At 32.3% G+C, this 20884-nt stretch overlaps 1 protein-coding gene across 15 annotated transcripts in view; it reads right to left on the bottom strand.

The window, feature by feature from the left end:
• The window catches only part of aPKC (protein kinase C iota type), a 713443-nt gene that overhangs the window by 165133 nt on the left and 527426 nt on the right, over positions 1-20884 (bottom strand). For all 15 annotated transcript variants that reach the window (XM_075358274.1, XM_075358255.1, XM_075358264.1 and 12 more), the window contains one exon: positions 14672-14757. In XM_075358274.1, coding sequence (XP_075214389.1) covers positions 14672-14757 — 86 coding nt within the window. The remainder of the gene's footprint in view (positions 1-14671; positions 14758-20884) is intronic.

Raw genomic sequence — 20884 nt, forward strand, 5'->3', positions numbered from 1 at the left:
TTCATGTCCATGCATGTCTATTCACTTTCGTGTTGAAACTTGAGTTTGTGTAATGAATCATACTTAAGTAACAAAGTATCTAGAATATAAACTATCTCATTATAGACATATCAAAATATTTTGTATAGTAGCATGCATTATTACCTGAAAAAATACATATTGTAAATTTTTTGGCTACATTGTTCACAGTTAGAAGGAACAGTGTTTTTAATGGTTTTGATGGGTTCATTACTCGTCAAGCCCTTTGCGTAACAAAATAAATTTTATATGGTATATGGTTTTAAAGTACATAAAAAGTATTTACTGCTGTAAACATTTCAGATTTTTGCCATCTGTCCCAAATGTGGTTTTTGGACCCCAAAAATGAGACGCTTTCAAAATCGTATAATTTGGTGGCCATTTTTTTTAACCAAGGACACTTGTAAAGTCCAATTTCTTTATAAGTACTGCTAGAACCTAAGAGTTAAAAGGTAAAAAACAGTGTATTACCCTAAGCCCTTCATTATTTATTTTGGACTCAAAATTTGAAAAAACAACAATTTATAAACATAACTTCAATAAACATTGCAAGAATTGGTTACGTAATAAAATTAATTTTGAGTATGAAGTTCCATCTTTACTCTTTTAAAAAAGGTTTTTTTGACCCTCTGTACGATTTAAAATAAGAATGCTACAGCAGCTCATGGAAAAAGTGATGAAAATGGCTGTTTTTACCTGTTGCCAAGTTAGAAAATAGGCTATTACTCAAGAAAAAATTTTTTTTTAAATATAAAAGGATATTTTTTCGCCACTACAAGGTGGGTGGTTATTATACCAAACCTCATCAAAATCAAAAATAGTGATGCACTGATCATTTTTTGAATTAAAATGGAATATCCCCTACTATTTTTGAGTTTTTTTAGAAAATCTGTGAAATAAAAAAATAATAAACTTTATTGTGTAATTAAAGACAACAGAATATTAATAAAATTTAAAATTGGATACTGGAAACAACTGAAATTAAAAACAACAATCTTAATTTTATAATTAAGAAAAAAAGTTAAAAACAAATGATTTTTTTAAAAAATCCATGCCATACATGAACTTACTAACACACTTTGAATAAAACCAATATTGTTTTTTTTATATATTGCAGATATACTACTATACATGTTAGTTTCCTACAAATGTGAATCATTTTCCCATAATTACAATATTGAATAAACCAGAATAAGAAATTATTCAGAATAAATAGTAAGATTATCATGAGACTAAGAAAACAAGTTTCTACTAAAAATATAACAAAACTATTCCTATCTTACCAAAAATTCCAACAATAATTTGACTACAGTGTACACAATACTGATAGCGAAATATAAATACAAAGCAGACATAATCATTTTTCAATTTATTTACATATATCAGATAACCAAAAGAAGAGTCTTTTTCTTTGTATTTGACTTTCATGTGATGAATTGCCCCTCTACTACATTTCCTTCCCACTACTATATATGATGTGGAGTCGCTGGACCTCAAAATTAAAAAAAAAATTATCTGTTTTGGACTGACCAAATTTAGAGTTTAAGGCTGATTAGCAGTCAATTACACCTCACTTCTATCATATGATAGTTACAGTCACTGTCAGAATTTGCATAAATTTCCCTTACAAGCTGATAACAGCACTAAACACAAAATGTATTGAAACACTATACTTTCACAATTAGCCTTCCAGTAAAGTACAATAATATAAACAGCAATGAGTTATATAGCATGAGAAATGATAAAGAAGTTAATGAATGAGCACTTTATGAAGTCAAAAACATTAGATTAACAATTCAATGATATTGGCAGATTCCAATATCTAAAGGTAGTTTTTTAAGTTTTCACCAACAGTATAATTTTTTTTATTTGTTTAGAGAAAATTTTAACTGTATATAATATTTTTGTAATCATTATTTATGCACTTTAAAAAATTGATAAATAGTAGTTGATAAAATAAACAAAAGAAAAACATGTACAGTGGTACCTTGAGATACGAATGTCCTAACATACGAATGTTTTGAGATACAACATGAAATATTCTAAAATTTATACCTCGACATACAACAAAAAATTTGAGATACGAATTTGCGATGTGCGATAATTGCATAGGTGATCCCTAGATGGCAGAGCGTTCGCTCAGCTTTCCTCCCGCCGGTTCTGCCCGTTATGTTGAGACCAGAGTCCTCTGTATGGCCGCCACGACGTGTTATTCGCTTTGTTTGTGCCTGTTTTTCGTGCCATTTTGGATAGTATATACACTGTACTCTGCATATTTTGTTATTTTAAACATGGATCCCAATGTTAAAGACAAAACTGGTGAAAAGAAAAAGCCTAAGAAAATAATCTCAATGGAAGCGAAACATGAAATTATTGCAAAGCATGAGAGTGGCGTTCGTATTATCGACTTGGCAAATGAGTATGGCCGCAATCCTTCTACAATATCCACGATCATCAAGCAGAAGGAAGCGATAAAGAAGCTGCAACCTTCCAAAGGCGTCACCATTATTTCAAAGCTACGAACTAATATACATAATGAGATGGAAAAGCTACTTTTATTATGGATTAAGGAGAAGCAATTGGCAGGTGACTCTGATACTGAAGCGGTTATTTGTGAGAAGGCTGGCGCCATCTTCCAAGACCTCAAGCGTGATGTAACCGAGACGGAGGGAGAATCATCGCAAGGCGGTGAGGGGTTCAAAGCTAGTCGTGGCAGGTTTGACAATTTTGAGAAACAAAGTGGCATTCAATCAGTTATTCGTCATCGAGAAGCATCTAGTGCAGATATTAAGGCGGCTGAAAATTTCATTAAGGTTTTTGAAAAACTCATTAGTGAAGAAGGATACCTACCGCAACAAGTGCTCAATTGTGACGAAACAGGGTTATTTTGGAAAAAAATGCCTAGTCACACGTTTATCACGGCTGAAGAAAAGAGTCTACTCGGCCACAAGGCTATGAAAGATAGGCTAACGCTTGCCCTTTGCGCTAACGCTATTGGGGACTTCAAAATAAAACCATTGCTAGTCTACCACTCGGAAAACCCAAGGGCCTTCAAAGCTTATAAAGTTATGAAAGAAAAATTACAAGTTCTGTGGCGTGCAAACAGTAAAGCATGGGTGACCCGTCAGCTTTTTATTGAGTGGATGAACATAGTTTTTGGGCCTTCAGTGAAAAAATACTTAATCGATAATGGTCTACCGCTTAAGTGTGTCCTTCTGTTGGATAATGCTCCCGCTCACCCTCCTGGCCTTGAGGATGACCTTTTAGATGAATTTAAATTTATTAAAATTGTCTATATAACCCAATGCCACCCAATACAACGTCTACCCTTCAGCCCATGGATCAACAAGTTATCTCCAATTTTAAGAAACTTTTCACAAAGCATCTTTTCAAGCGTTGCTTCGAAGTTACCGAAAATACGAACCTAACATTGGGGGAGTTTTGGAAGAATCATTACAACATTGTGATCTGTCTTAAGCTTATAGATATTGCCTGGCAAAGTGTTACCAAAAAAACATTGAACTCAGCTTGGAGAAAATTATGGCCAGATGTTGTTTTAAAATGAGAGGGATTTGAGGGATTCGAACCTATTGAGGAGGAGATCGTATCCATTGGTCGCTCCATGGGCCTAGAGGTAGACGAGGCAGATGTTGCTGATCTCATTCAGGAGTATGCTGAAGAACTCATGACGGAGGAGCTGAAGGAGTTAAGAAGATTTCCCACTCGGGGGTAATGATGGAACTCAGCAGTGAGGAGGAGGTCGAGCCGGAGGAGAAACTTACTTCACGTGAAATTAGTGATATCCTTGGCAAGTGGCAGGAAGTATCTGATTTTGCTGAAAAAAGACACCCAGAGAAATTGTCTACAGGGAGAGCGAGTGCCTTATTTGATGATAGGCGTCTCACATTCTTTCGTAACATTTTAAAAAGAAGGCAGAAACAGACCTCTCTTGATCGTTACCTTGTGAAGGTCTCACGCAGTGAAAGTCAGGAAAGTGAGGCCAAAAAGGCCCGACGTTAAAGTGATGATTAATAAACATTGTGTGTTATTACTCGTTTATTTATAAAAAAATTGTGTATATTATATGTAATTTAACTGTGTTTTGGGTTAGTTTCATATCGCTAGAACGCATTAATATATATTACATTATTTTAAATGGGAAAAATTGCATTGAGATACGATTTTTTTGCCATACGACGATGATCACAGAACGAATTAAATTCGTATCTCAAGGTACCACTGTATTCCCTAAACGGAAGGGTGAAAGAGTAGTTATAACCAGGTAGAATTTGCAGAAAAATTTGACTTGAAAAATATGAACTTAGAACAGAAATAACATCTCATTTTTCCCTGATAACAATTGAACAATATTTCTTCATAATTTTATATTTTTATTTTATCAGATTAAAGTATTTTAAATAATTTTGAATGATGTTTTTATGAATTATTTTGTTCTTATACAAAATATTCAAGACAGTAAAAATAAAGAGTAGAAACATTCACTAACATTATATTGTGCATCTATAATATGAAAATACACAAATGTTTATACTCATTACAAATGCAGCAGATAATTTTAGATGGTTAATAAACAGCAAAAATTTGTGATCGATTATTAAGATACAAGAGTGTAATGCAATGATTCACACATATAAATACATAAAACACTAGTTAGGCTTTTTGTTTTCTCTACAATGAAGAACGCATATGAATAAATATGCAATTTACATCTGAGATCAGTTAAAAAGTAAAAAGGTTTTAAAAAAGTAAATTTTATAGGAAAAAAGTTTAAATGTATGCAAATTCAATTCAGCAGCAGTTTGATAATAGATGGATAACAAACAAATTTTGCTGACTACTACATTTATTGAATGCTCCATTCAATTAATGGAAATGCTCTGACTAACATTACCTGGTTCAATATTTAACTTTTTCATTATGTGCACTTAAAAAAATTACACTTTTAAACAAATCTTTGAAACTATTACATATAAAAACTTTATTAAAATAATAACTAAAATAACTTAAAATACAAATAAAACTAGTTTAAATTAATCTGAATGTACTATATCCATTAATAACAGCCGTTTAAAATTTTAACTATGTGTTCTGAAAATATAAGGAATATCATAAAAGAAATAAAATAAACTGAATAAATAAGTCATCACTGTGTACATATGAATGAAAATATACAAATATTTATTTATATTGTTAATATATTTTATACAGAAATAAATATGTTTTGTTTACTTGTACGTCAAGGATAATCTTAGAAACAATTGAAATGTTTTAAAAATTTCTTTCGATATATTAATCTTCTTCCCAAATGAAATAGATCAATTAGGTAAACCCTCACTAGCTGTTTCATCAGATATCACTTCTTTGGTATCCTTGTTTTATGATAATATAATAAATATAAAAGTAAATAATGAAGTCTAGTTTGAAAAATATGTAATATTACATCCATGTAACTGCGATCTGATTCTCTGCATTCAAAAAAGTGATTATTATTATTTTTTATGGGGGCGAGGGTTTCTTTTGAAATTTAAACAAATTAGAACCAAACATAAAATTTTAAAAAATTGTAGTTTAATACAGCTATATTAATTATTTATACAATTTTTATTTATTTATGGAAAAGTTTAAAGAATTCCTCTAACAATTTACAGGTACAAATTAATGTGTGAATAAAGACTAATACATATTTGTCAAAACTTAGCTTTTTTAATCAACACTGAACAGTAGAAATCCAATCTTTTTAAAGAGATTACACAAAGTATATTTTTATTTTTGAAGTTAGAACAAACAAATAAATTCCTAATTTTCCAAGGTTAAAACCCTTAAATTTAGCATCTTCTAAAATAAAATCAAATAAATCATCACATAAAATACACGCAGACACAAACATTTTTTTAAAATTTTGAAGCAAATTTTCAATTTCTTTTTTTAAATTGGGTTTTTATCAATTTTTTACATCAGTAATTCAAGAAACACATACAATCCTGTTGTCATCTTCACCTTGCCAAAGACACAATGCAGTACCATCAGTATATATAAACTTTTTCTCAATTTAAGTTTAAAAGAAATTTTTGTTTTGATGCTCGAGTAAATTTTCCTTTCCATTTAAACTTGCACCATCAGTCTGTCTTGTGGACAGTGCTTGTGATTGGAAACAATAAGATTCACAGTTTGGTGAATTTTATATGTTTCAATTTATTAATACTACCTTCTAAATTAATTTTTATTTTGCACCTTTATTTAAATAGGATTCTCACCTATTTACATTATTAAATATTTTAATTTTTGTTATGAAAGAGCGGACGTTAACAGCTATGGTCATTAGCCGGGTGGAAATTGGTAGCATATGAAAAGATGCCATGCCTCATGGGTATTCGAACCCGGGACCTTCGCACGAAATACCGATACAATACCCAATCAGCCACGAGGTCGGCACACTACTGACTATGTTATTTCATGTATTTATAATTTTTAATTATTAAGGTAGAATTTAATCACTTCTAATTTTTATTTGGTAACTAACTCTGCATTTCATTATACTGCTCTGGTGAAGACTTAACACGGTTTTCGTAGATTCACTCCGGCAAATTCTAGAGCAGTTCATTTTTATACGTGAATAGCATACCTACCCGTACGATATAACGATCAGAATAAAATAATTTTTGGTTTTAATTATAATCGTTAAAAGATATCTTTAGAAACTATGTAGGTTATAACTGCTTAATATGTAATAAAGATTAAAATCCGGAAATCGATTAATTATTTTCTATGATTTGTTGATCTAAGGGACAAAAACACGTACTTGCGTATAATACGATTTTTTCATGTTTTAGCGTTTCAACAAATCTGAAGCAAAAACCTTGAAATTTAAAACTTTTGTACGAGAAATATCGTCATAATTTTTACTGAGATCCCTCTGATATAAAGTAATAAATATTTTGTAATTTTCACTTAATAGATTTATTAAGTTTAATCTTTAAGAAGCAAAGTATGAAAATTATTTTGTTAATAATTTAACGATATTATCCTTATTTTAAACAATTTATTCATTTAAAATTTTTCTGTTCCAGAATAAATATTTTTAATTTTTTTTATAGGTTTTTAATTTCTTTGATTAACGGTTAAACAAAGAATATTTATACGTTTAATTATTTTAATTTACAATTAAATTAATGATTTTATTTAATTTTGAGATAAAGAAATCTTTTAATTATGAAATAAAAAGAAAATAAATACCACTGAACAATAATTAATTTATCTTACAGCTGTGGATAAATTTGAAAACCAATATAACTGAACGACCTATAAACAATATTAAATAGTTGCCACTAGGAATCAATAATTAAATACGACATATTACTTGTTTACCAGATACCATTTTAGATTTACCCAAACTTTTACCTGGTTATCGTCTATTGTTTAATAATAAGAATGGAGTTATTACAAAACCATTAATGAATTATGGGTTGTATTTACAAAGAATATTTTCGTACATAATTAGAATTACAAATTCCTTACCGCTACAAAAACACTCCTACTACAGGAACGATCACGTTCTTTTTCTAAAATATTCTTTCCAAGACGCCCAATTTTGCGAACCAGAATCGCTATGATTTTTTTAAATATATAAGTTTTTAACATGAACATGAAAAAGTACGCGCTTAAAAGAACCGACTCCACACAGTCTATATAAATGTATCAAAATTTCTAATAGTTCTGCAAGAATAGTCGGAACCGCAAAAACTTTCAAGTAATTGTCATACTTTTTCCATTAAGGTGATGTTTAAAGTTAAGATATACTGAAATAGTTGGTATTATCAAAACACATACTTGCAGTCTTCAAATAAAACTTACCGACTGCAAAATAACTTGAAATAATAAAAAAATAAAAATTACCAGACTTCCAAAAAATTTTCAATTTAATAATAACAAAATAAGATTTCATTTTACGAAGAAAAAAAATTTTAATGGGATTAACCTTAACTGTACTAACAGCTGCTTCACAAATATATTTTTGAATAAAATTAAAGATCTTCGATCAAAAGAGTACAAATAATTGATTTGAGTGTTATTTTCTGTCCTTCCAAGCATTGTTACTCTAACATTCGTAGCTGACGCGTTTCGGAGTACCTCCATCGTCAAAATTAATTAAACCTTTTGATTTTCGAACGTTTGAATATTCCAGAAAACATGTAAATAGTCAAGCTAATTAAAAAGACAGCATATAACTAATAAATAAATAAACATTCAATCCAAAAAAAATTGTTAAAATAAAGAATCAGAAGGAATAATTTCAAAAAATTGTATAACCGCTGGGATGGACAAAACAGAGAAGAGGCCATGGCAGTAGGAATGAGGAAATGGGAAATGGAATGACCTTAATATCGCAATTTATTCGACGCATTCTATTTATTTATTTAGCACTGAAATTATTCAGCGCTAAAAGTAGCTGTAGTTTTGAGAATGGAAGTATCCGAAACGCATCAACTACGAATGTTAGAGTGACAATGCTAAGAAGAGCAGAAAGTAACACTCAAATAAATTATGATAATCCTAGCCTAAATATAAAATAGTGACTGGTATAAATCTACGGTTTATTCCACAAATTTCTGAATATTAGCCAAAAAATAATCCTAGCTTATTGATTATTATTCTTGTGGATTTTTTGTGGATATATATAATATTTTGAAACAGATGAAATCTGATGTTATTAAATCACAAGCTAATCTATTAAACTTCTATGGCAAAATAAATTAAAAAAAAAAGATATATGTAAATTAGTTTTTTATCAGTCAATAAAAAACAATTAATTACGACACAAGATTAGTCTAAGTAGTCGATTAGTTTGAACTTCAGTAGTTCGGACAGACAGGTTATACTAACTGGTACGACCCATCGCATAAAATTTCAAACTATTTTTTAAGGAAGAAATGACGAACACGTGCCCTTGAGAGAATATTTATCTCCAGTAAGAACAAACAAAGATGTGGTCGATTGCACATCTCGACAACGTATTTAGCCTTAACAATGTGATTAAATAGGGAACATGGCACTATCTTATTCCCACGTTCTTTGGAATGATTAGATTTCCATCAACACAATCTTATAGAGAAACTTTTTTAAAACTTCAAATAATAATATTAACGGTTTAAAAATTGTAAATGGAAAAAACTGGGATGTAAAAAAATATTTCCGGCTAATCGGATATTCTGATGTTCCGACCGAGTATGCTGTTACCAGAACGCACACCCTTACGGAGCCCCATGGAATGACAGTACGACAGGTGAGCGACTGAGATCCTGCACTTAGTTCTATGGAGCTCTGTTGTGTCACACGTAGGCCGATTCAATCCGATGGCTAGACCGCAATCGCTTGCTAACCTTCTACTGCGATCACCTGCGCTCTCCGACGGTACCGAATCCAACGTCAGCTATCACCTCGGTAGGCAGCCGACTCAGGAGGTAGCAGGCCAATCTCCTGCTACCCGCATATCACCACGGGTCAGGGAACAAGATTACGTGCTGTTCACCTACTGCTATACTCCCATTCAACATGCCTGCCCGAGGGACGCTTAAATCAGCCCTACCACCTTAGTGTCAGACTCGATGCCGAAAGCAGTGGATTTTGTCCTGAGCGGACCCGGACGGGCTTACCGACGGCAACGCGTACAGCTAAATCCTACCCTGGTGCGATCATCCGATTCCGTCCGGCTTATACAGGTTACCTTTATACAGACTCGGGTTTTTACATTTACAGTCGCAGGTAAGCGACCGACCGCAGGGCCGGCCAGATGCCACTTGCAAAGCTACGGGTAACCGGGTCTAACCAACAGAGATATAAGGCAAGCCCACCGTCTAAATAGTTTGAAAAATTTTACTCGGCTGACAATAAAGATCGACATTATCTCCACATCACAGGGAAACTATCGGTCTCACGTTGTATCAGAAACTCTGGTCCGTTTTCGTATATGAGTGTACAGTCGGTCGTTCAGTACTGTCACATGTTCCCGCAATTCAATCCCCCTGTACAGGATAGCACTCCGGTCGGTAATAAAGATTAAAAATAACAAAAAATAAATAAATTTCTAATAGCAGCGCCCGCTCTAGGGGCGGGTAACCAGGAAATTTGTCCGGGGTACACGTACAACGGCCATTGTGCATTGTAGGCATTGTACGTGCTGTCCAGTGTTCGATGCAGGTTTGATGGTCGTGACAACACTTTAACATCTGTGGCGACTTACCAGGCGTTCCTGGATACTCTGTTTCCAGATGCTCCGGAGGGTGAAGCAGAGGTCGGCGTTAGGGCGAGGGCTACGCCCTTTCCTGGCGTACGGGCTGTGGATCCCGTAGATATAGACCGAATGGTTTCTCGAATGGCACTGAAAAAGCCACCGGAGATTGATCAACCTGACACGGATATATTCTACCATCTGCTGCCTGTCATAAGAGAGCTGTTTGGCAGGATGTTCACGGGGTGCCTTAGCTGGGGCTCTTAAAACCAGGAAAGGATCCTACCAGGATTAAACTAGGAGAGGTCAGCAGTTATCGGCCCATCAGCCTCTTGCCGGTAATCGGCAAGTTGGTTGAAAGGCTGGTTGTGGAACGGCTCTGGAAATCAGTGAGGTGAACAGTTTTCTAAATCGAGGCCAGTATGGCTTCACGAAATGGGCTGGCACCGAGGATTGCATCTTAAATGCTCTTGCCGAGGTGGAAAACGCCGACTGTAAATATGTTTTGGCAATTTTTGTATAAAAAGAGACAGCATTTCCTTCCTTGTGTTGGAGTTCTGTCCTCTTTGAGTTGGAACGCCGCAATGTTGCGGCGTTGGTAGCCCTGCTACGCCGTAGTACGTGACTATTTTTTCTAATCGTACGGCGATGCGCACCTAGCTGTAGAACCGTATTTGACGGGTTTCTGGGACTGACATTCCCAGAAGGGGTCACGGCCCAGACTTTCGCAGATGACTGTCTCTTTTTAGTTCGTGGTAATTCACGACCGCAGCTGGAATATCGAGCGCAAGCGGCCTTGTCGACCGCAGAGGGCTGGATGAACATTCAAAATTTAAAAATTTCTGTGCCCAAGACGAAGTTTAGGCTTCTCAAGTGTGCAGAAAAATTATCGTACAGTCGAAACCCCCACATTAAGTATAACGGGTGAGTAATGAGCCGAGTGAGAGTTCATAAGTACCTAGGTGTTTTGTTTGATGAGAAGTTGCTGTTTAGCAACTATATTAGGCAAGTAGCGGCGGACGCCGTCTCAGTGATGCACAAACTTAGGGAGATTGCTCGGAAGGACTATGGGTTGTCTGGCTGTCAAATGTACATGGTGTACCGAGGTATCTTCGAAAGCACGATCTCTTACGCGGCGCCCGTTTGGGCGTATAGGTTGGATATGAATAGAGCACATATTCAAAATTTAAGGAGTGCCCAGCGCAGGGCCTTAATTGTGTGCACTGGTGTATTTAAAACAACTTCCTACGAGGCTACCACCGAATTGGGAAAGGTTCTCCCAATCGATTTAGTGGTGAAAGTTCGGGCAGCTATGTGGAGATTGCGAAGAGGCCGGGAGATCGAGGTATTTGGGATGCGGTTTCGGGCCGGGCCAATACAGGAACGAAACGGTGATCGCAATGCACCGGATCTAAATTTCATTCAGTTGCCCATCTCCCGCTTGCGGAAGAGGCTGCAGAGCCTCGCGATGGAAGCATGGCATCTGGAATGGGACATCACGACTAAGGGAAGATCCCTGTACTAGTTTATACGGCATCTGGGGGGATAGTATGCCTCAAGTTCGTTTTTAAGTGCAACGGGTGCCCAGGTGCTCACCAACCATGTTAATTTGAACTAATATCTGTTTCGGTTCCGCTTGGCAGCTGATAAGCTGTGCGTCTGCGGGGAAGTCCAGTCAAATAAACACCTTATATTTGACTGTCCTGCTCTTGGAGGGGGGAGGGGCAGAGACCAAGCCACCCTAAAACTTAGAGTCAAGGGGAAAATTGGCCACTCACAAGCGACGAGTCAATGTGGCGAGCGAAGCATTGTCGGATCGTGTGGGAGTTCTTTGATGCAGTTGCTATGTTCAACCAACATCAGTAGTTTACTTAAGGGAAAGACTCCTAACGCACTGTTGTGAGAAGCTAACCTTGAGATATATGGCTGACCACCAGCCACTTAGGGCTCCAAGCACTTTAAAATGGTGGACAGGTACTTGCTGGCATTCAGTGACCTAGGCGTGGAAGCGAATTGCTGTCTTGACAAAGTAAATTCTAATTTATGGATGTCATATATATTTTTAGTAGTTGATGGGGTGCGCCTACTAATTTCAGTAAATATATGACAAGTGAGCGGTTGGGACACGTGAGCCGGTGGTTTATGGCACCGCGCTTAGTCCGCTTACGCTGTTAGGTAAGCTCTAGGAGCTATTTAGGACACTGGTCGCTAAAGTGTTTCGAGGCTTAGTAGCAGTTTGTGGCACAGACATTCGGTCTTATGGTTTAGGGCGACCGAATGGGGTGGTGGCGGGAGAAAAGCGAAGCAAACCAATACCTAATTAAAATAAAATTTCACATATCGATTTTTTTCGTTCGCTAAAAATGTACAGTGCGTAACGTATTTACATTGTTTACGTCTAAAAGCTAAAACTATTTACACTATTAACGAAGAATTTGTAAAGGACACTGCTTGAACTTGTTTGAACATGCATATATTTCTCTGAACAGAATAGCATTAGCACGCGAGCAGAGCGCTGCTTCAACTTGTGTTGAACATGCATAGACTTGCTTATTACCTGTAATTATAAAAGAACGGTTTCATTACACAATAGTATTATTCTTGCTATTAAGTCTCTATTGAAAACAAGTGGAAGTTAATAAAATTTACTTCAGTACATTTCTTAATTTTTAAAGGTAAGTATATCTATAATTAAGTTGTTGTTTAGTTTGATAGTTACTAGTTTATCGTAAATCGATTATCGAATCGAAACAATGAAAGCGTTTTTAAATTAAATAAATATCTTATTTATCAAAAAAGTCTGTTTATTGAATAGATAAAATATTGTATCGAATTTGAATGTATTCTATAAGTATAATTATTTATATTTTTGTTTTACGAAAATAATTATTTGAATCAATAATATACATTTTATTTAGTTCAATGTTTCGATAAAACGCGGTTAATAATAATATATTTGAATAACTGAATAAAATCTCAAAATCAAGAATTATAAAATTGCTTTTAATGACTATGCTGAAATATTTTTTTATTATAAAATATATATATAATAACATTAGGCTTTCTTTATGTTTATACAATACGAAAAATATATTGTATAGTGTATAAATATTTTGTATGTCGATTGACGGAATATAATTTTGAAGTTATGTTAATTATGGTTTTAGTTTATTTAGAACAAGGATAAATCTTTATTTTAATTTTTTAATATTATTTTATAGTTTAAAAATAGCATTTAAAAATGTAAAAAGTTATATGGTTAACAATTTGTGGCTAGGTACAAATATTTCTTAATTAATTTGTACTGTTTTGTACTGCTTGATTATCAATATTTTGTTACATGTTTCTTTCAATATATGCTTTTATTAAAATTTAAATAAAACGATTTGATTTTTATTGAAAATAAAAAAATATATATATATTTTCTGAAGGGGCGGCAATTTATCTTTTTGTTCCGGGCGACGAAACCGCTAGAGCGGGCGCTGCTGTTATATTTTTAATACTAGTTTACTTTATCGATTCAAACCTATGAATTTTTTCATCTTTAAAAGTAGTCGTTCTTAAATTAAACAGCTATTATAGGATAAATATTTGGCAAACGGACATCTGTCGGTTGATAAACGCCCAAATCGGACCACGAGAATGAAGAAGGTGATGATTAACTGCTGCTATTCAGTTTGTAGGCTGTACATTTACGATATTTTTTGAATAAAAGAGCAATAAAAAAGAGTACGTTAATATTAATGAATTAGCATCAATCATATCATGGATTAATATACTCTCGTGTTCAATACTCGATACTGTTTTGGGGTTCAACGTATAAATAAAATTTAGAAATGGTTTGCAGCCATTAGATGGTAGAGGTAAGGAAGTATAAAAATGTGTAAATAATTTTTTAATTTATCTACAATTAATAACTGTTGATTTACAATTTATTTGTTAAGTCACAACAATTTCTATGCAATTGTAAAACAAGAACTGGAACTGGAAATTTTATTTTATGTCTTTTATTCAAGCAACCAGAGGCAGGTGCAGTCAGTCACACATATAGTAACGGTGGCAGTGGCTGTGTTGGTTGAGCTACAGCGCCATGTACCTTTGCACCCCTTAAAAAAACAAAATTTCAAAATTAAAAAAAATACAAAAATGGTTTTTAAATATTTTGTGCAAACCCAACCTTTGGTCACATCATCCTTTCTTCATTTGTAGAAGTTTTAAGCTATTTTTAATCCAAATATACTTTTCCTCACTCTACACTCAGTTTTCAGTAACTAGAGGGAATGATGCAAGAATGGGTATATAAAAAAAGATAAATTAAATGTTGTTATAATAAAAGGTTTTTAAAGTATAAAAATAGGTACATATTTTTTGAACAATTAAATTACAACAATAAAATTTAATAATTACCCTATTGAACCTCTTCGCCTGGAAGATATGACCATTGACTCTATACAACTTCCTCCATCTTCGAGCTCCCCTTCGATAAATGCTACCTATAAAATAAAAAAAATAAAATCCTGTTAATTTCTTATTTTATTTTAATATACAGTAATGGACTGGACAAATACTCATTGTATATATATATATATATATATATATATATATATATATATATATATACTAGCTCCCTGTCGCGGCTTCACCTGCGCTATATGGTTACTTGCATTTCCTGTGGTGGCGGTCAATTGTTTATTTTATGTTTTTTAGTCAAGTAACTGGAAGAAGATACAGTCAGTCACTCACACACACACACACGCACACATACACACACACACACACAGTGGCAGTGTGGCTGTGTTGGTTGAGCTACTGTGCTGTACACTTTCGCACCCCTTAAAAATCAAAATTAAAATAAAACCGAAAATGGTTTTTAAATATGTCTGAAGAGTATTTGCAAGCCCAAATCTACTTAATATCTCATTCACTATAGCTAGGATTGGGAAAATTTACAATCATTGTTCAAAATTTTTTTACCTTTCTTCATCACCTTTCAAGGTCAAATTTTAAAAATCTAGAAATTGATTTATTAACATGAAGTTGGTTTATTGACATTTATTGGCACTCACCAAAAATCAGGTTGTTTTCTTCATTTGTTACTAAGAAATTAAAAAATAACAGGGATTCAAAAACTAATTCAAAAATCCATTGTAACCCTTGAAACTTGGAATTTCAAAAAATCTAGAAATTAGTTGTTAGATATTCACTTCATTCAGTTTAAACCCAGCTCAAATAGTGATAGACACTCACAGTTCACAATTAATTTAAGTTTGTGCTTCACTTCAACCGGCAAATCTCCAGTACTACATATACACAAACACATTTTTAGAGATTTTCAAAATGAAATATATCTAAAAACCTTCTCAGTTATGTCAAGAAACATAAGTCAAAATTTGGTTGCGATTTATCGAGTAGCAGTTTTTTTGTTTATCCTGAACAAACAAAAACCCTCTTCCTCTTTATATAACAGTATAGGTTACTATAGCTAGAATGAACATAAATACTACAACATAATTTATTCACAAAGTCTAGTAGTAGTGTGAAAAAATTTTAATTAATAAGAAATTCATTAAAAAAAAATACAGTGATTTTTCTTATTTAAAATGAACAGGTTGATTTGAACAATGTTACCACCAGATATGATGTTATAAAAATGAAAAAGATACAATTAATATTATGCATTGACTGAAATATGAAAATATGAAGGATGTTTTATTTTCAAAAGCATAAATAATATGTATACATTTCAACATGGATGGAATCTCAAACAGAAGAATACTATCAAAAGTAAATGAGCATAAGATGGTTACTGAAAACAAATAAATTAACCAGTCATTTCACATGTACAAATGAGTATATACAGAAACAACAATCTGTAAATTTTCATCAACATAAAGCATATTTAAATATTTTCACAGAAGGCTTTCACAATGTTTTGATAAGCATCCATTATTTATTAACTTAATCAAATGAATAAAATAAAACATTAAAATAGTATCTCACTCTATAACTAACTATAAAACACTATCTCACTCACTACTGAGATAGTGCTTAAGAAATCCATATGATGAAATTTTGATAGTGAAAACGAAACAAAGGTAAGATCATTTTAGACCTCCAGCAGAAACAACCTTCCCATTTCTAATTATTTATGTTAATTTTAAATGTGTTTACTTACTTTCAGCTGTAATAACATTTAATTTTATTTTTTGAAAAGACACATGTTCATGATAAGTACACGTTCACCAGTAAATAAGTTAAAGAAGGTTTAAATATATATAAACTAATTAATAAATATATTATACCTAGTAGAGAATATAATTCAAATAAGAGCAAAGGAAATTTGATTAAAGGAACAGAAATTCTATTATCAGAGATAGAAGAGAAGAAATAATGTGATCAATAAAGTCAACAAAAGCAATAATAAAAAAAATGTAATTAAACATAATAAAACAAATGGAATAAAAACATACACCATCGCATGTATGTAAGAACCTAAACAGTATTACAGACAACCTGGCCTGAATCGCAAGTCACTTTCATGGAGTCATTTTTAATAATAACAACAAACAATCCCTTACTTACTAAGGCTTACTAAGGAAAATGAGGAAGCACTGGTTTCCCAAACCCCTTCTTCACTAAGCCAGTGTGGTTTGCTCTTGACTATGCTAAGCCCACCAAAATCCAGATAATCTTCAGTACTACAAGTTGTATATTGAACAAAATTAACTCTGAAAGTATTGCTCTGCAGCACTCTGAGAGTATTACTCTCAGAGAAAGCGACTAGGTTTCGTACCTCTTGTATCTCAGGTGCTTTACATTTTTTGTCATAACCTTAAGAAAGACTGGGATATATTAGTTACTGGCCTAGCTATGGTGGTACAGGGGAGATGCGGTCTACACTGGGTGTGATCAATAGGGGAGGGGGTCATTTTGATCAGAGCTTGAAGATCAGCAAGTTCATCTAAACGCTCTACGAATTCTCCAAAGAAGCCATCATTATTGAAACGAACAATTGAGAAGACATTTACAAGCTGCTGAAATTGACTAAATTAGAACTTGACATTGTTGAAGTTTTGAAATTTATAGTTGAAATAAAATTGTCTGACTCTATTCCAAACTTCGCTTTAGCACTAAGACTATTTGACAATTTGCACATCAACTCCATGTGAACAAAGTTTTTCTAAACTTCAGTTGATTAAAGTCCACCATGAGCCAGATAAGGTTTTCAAATTTGGCTATTATCTCAGTCAACCACAAAACAATTATTAAATAACAGTTAATTAACTGTTTTTTTATTAACTTAATTACTACTTAACTTAAATATTATTAATTAATTAATAACATATTTTAAATTATTATTAAACGTTAATTATTAATTAACTTGACAGTAAACTATTTTAAATTAACATGTGTACTTTGATTGATAAAATTTTCTGTTCTTATAACTTTACTATAAGTGAGCTACAATATTAATCCTGCAGGCATATAGCTAGGATTTTTTTGGGGGGGAGGCTAATGAGGTTGATGATGATAAAATAATAATAATGAAAATCGCTGTATACTGAAACAGTTTTTTATACTTTATTGCATTTGAAAAATAAAAAAATATATGCTTAAATTTAATACATCATTTACTACACAAATAAGAATCATAATTCTTGTCAATTTTCTTTTTTTTAGTTGTCAATTTTTCTTTCTTGCCATATCTAAAACTTCATCAGGATTAACAGTAATATCTCCATGCACTGATAAAGAATTTAATCTTCCATCCCCTGACTTGTTACACGCAATCGTTTTGACTCTCCTCATTGTGGAGAACGAGCGTACATTAGTACATGTTGTTACCAGAAGCGTTGCAAAAATTTTCAAGAGATAATGGATATTCGACAAATATTCTTTAATGCAGTAATCCCATACTTCAATCAATTCTAGATTGCATTTTAAATTTAATGACTTTATCTACTTGCACCAAATAAAATATTTTACTTGGAAGATAGATTAAGAATATTTATTATCATCGTTAAAATTTTTGTTCATGCACTTTTCCAAGATTAGTTGAACCTAGCAAAAGAACTTGGAAAACTGTTTGAAGATTCTTGGAACGCCATCTAGCTGCCTACACATGTGTTTGGAATGCGATAAGAAATTGTTGCATTCCTAGCTTGCGGAAAAGCCCCAGTAATCAATTATTTTGATTAGAATTGCATAGAGTGAGCACAGTGCTCACACATCGAGTAACAGTGTTACTCTTGCAGGGTCGCGTAAGGTGTATAAGAGAGGATTAATGACTAGGAAGATGATTATGTACAAATCTATCTCAAATTCTGTGAAAATATTTTTGAGATGTTATACATTACGAAAATGTAAAATGCTAAAAATGGATTTTTGAACTCAACTTGTTAGATTTAACCCCTGAATGATAAAGTCTAATAATTGTCAGTGGGGGCTATAGCCCTCTTAGCCCCCTGCTCGCTACGTGCATGTCCTGATAACAATAACAGTATTGTATGAAATCCAGTTTCAGTGTGTGGCATGCACTAGTCAAGTTTAATAGTAATAAAATATGCATACTACAAATATCTATCCTTAATATTGTTTTTATGTAATTACTTTACTATTAAATGTTGCATTTGCATTGTTGAATTAAAAACCTAAGTATACATTTAAAATAATAAAGACCATATCACTAGGTGTTATTAAGGCATTATATGTGATCATTACTCAAATCCGAGTACTATTTAAATCTTGAGGGTTTGGGGATGTAGCAAATTTAAAATAGGGGGAGACAAATCTGAGTTCTGCTCTGGGTATCAAATATCTACACCACTGCATACTGTATAATGCAAAAAATTAATGGAATACTTTCTCTAGTGAAACACTTCTTCAACAAAGCAGAGGAACATTCACCATTAGTTAAAATAATATTAATAGTAATAAGTCTACTTATTTTAAAATCATGCAAAACTGAAGTTATTGTTATTGTGGAGAGAAATAAATTAGATATTAAAATACACACATCTGGGGATAAATAATATTTAAGGGAAACTATTTTTTTTTTAAATCTATCCCACATGTAAATTTGCAAAGGAAAATTGAATAAATTTTGAAAAATTAAAAAATGTAAAAATACAGTTAACTGAAGAATCATTATTTATACTAAATACTTTCCAAAATAAAATATTAAAAAGGAAAAATTAGTTACATTTGGCAAAAGCACCAGGATACAAAATTTTACAAATAAGAAATTAAATTTGAGCTTAACAGATTGATTATTAAAAAAAACTTATACTTTTATTAAATAATTAAATCTTCAGAGTTTTAAATTTCAGAGTATATTGAAATGATTTCTCTTGAAATAGTAACATGTATACTAATACTCCATCAAAAAACAGAAAATGGTTTAAATAAAATTTATTAAAAAATAATAGATATAAGTGAAAATTTCATTAAAAGAATAAACCATCAAATTAAAGTGAGTTCTAAAATGAAATTATTTCTGATGTAAAGAAAAATGGGTATTTACATACTAGCTCATCGACCATAACCATAATGATCCCGTAACTTTGAAAATACTTCAAAGTTACGGAATCATTAAAGGCATTATTGATTTTATAGATATAAATTAACCAAACTTAATCTATGCTCGCTTCGCTCACTAACCTAGATTAATTAACAGTAATGTTTTGATTACTTAAATAAAAAATAATTGCAATAATTACAAAATGTATTATTTAAATAGTCAGAACATTACTGTGTTAATTAGTCAAGGTTAGTGAGTGAAGCGAGTTTTCTTAAATTAAATTTATAAAATAAGTAAATATGAATGGTAATACAATGGTTATAAAGGGTGATATTAACAATAATCCAAAATTTTGCAATTTGTTGGTCGATGGGCTAACACGTAAGTATCGAAAAATCTTATTTCCAAAATGATGGATTGCTTATGATAATATGTTTAAGTAGCAATTATGCAAAATACTGCTAAAATTGGAAAAATGGTTGATATTGGAATGATAATTGGGAAAAAATTGCTAAAATCATGTTAAATAACAGAATACATTCCTGGCTAAAATAATAAACTCCATTTTTACATTCTGATGGTTCTGCAGTACTTGAGCATCAGAGAAGTGTCCTGGAAATAAAAGACTGAGAGGAGTTAAGTAAAATGGCAACAGTCAAAGCTATATTTGAAAAATAAATCAGTTCTTATCAATTAACGTTCAACATCAACAGTTTTCAGTGCAGATTCATTAAATAATCTTGCATTTTATAGCGACTACTGACCGCAGCATCAATAGCCACTAAAAATGTATTAAAACAAGAAAACAGAATACAATTTATAATTATAAAAGAAGGCAAGGGAAATATAAATTTTCTAGAGTATTAATCAAGACAATTAATACAAAAGGCATAAATTGTTATCAAACAATAAACAAGTATAATAATTCCATCCTATCTGAACCACTATATCATATTAACACATCATCCAAATATTTATTTAAAAAATTAAATGATAATCATTTAAACGAAAATAATTACAATAAACAATATATAAAAATAATAGAAAATAAATTAACAAAGAATCCATAAAGAAACAAACACAAGTTTAATAATTGGGAA

The sequence above is a fragment of the Lycorma delicatula genome, chromosome 1 (assembly GCF_047948215.1).
Source record: "Lycorma delicatula isolate Av1 chromosome 1, ASM4794821v1, whole genome shotgun sequence".
NCBI classification, from domain to species: domain Eukaryota; kingdom Metazoa; phylum Arthropoda; class Insecta; order Hemiptera; family Fulgoridae; genus Lycorma; species Lycorma delicatula.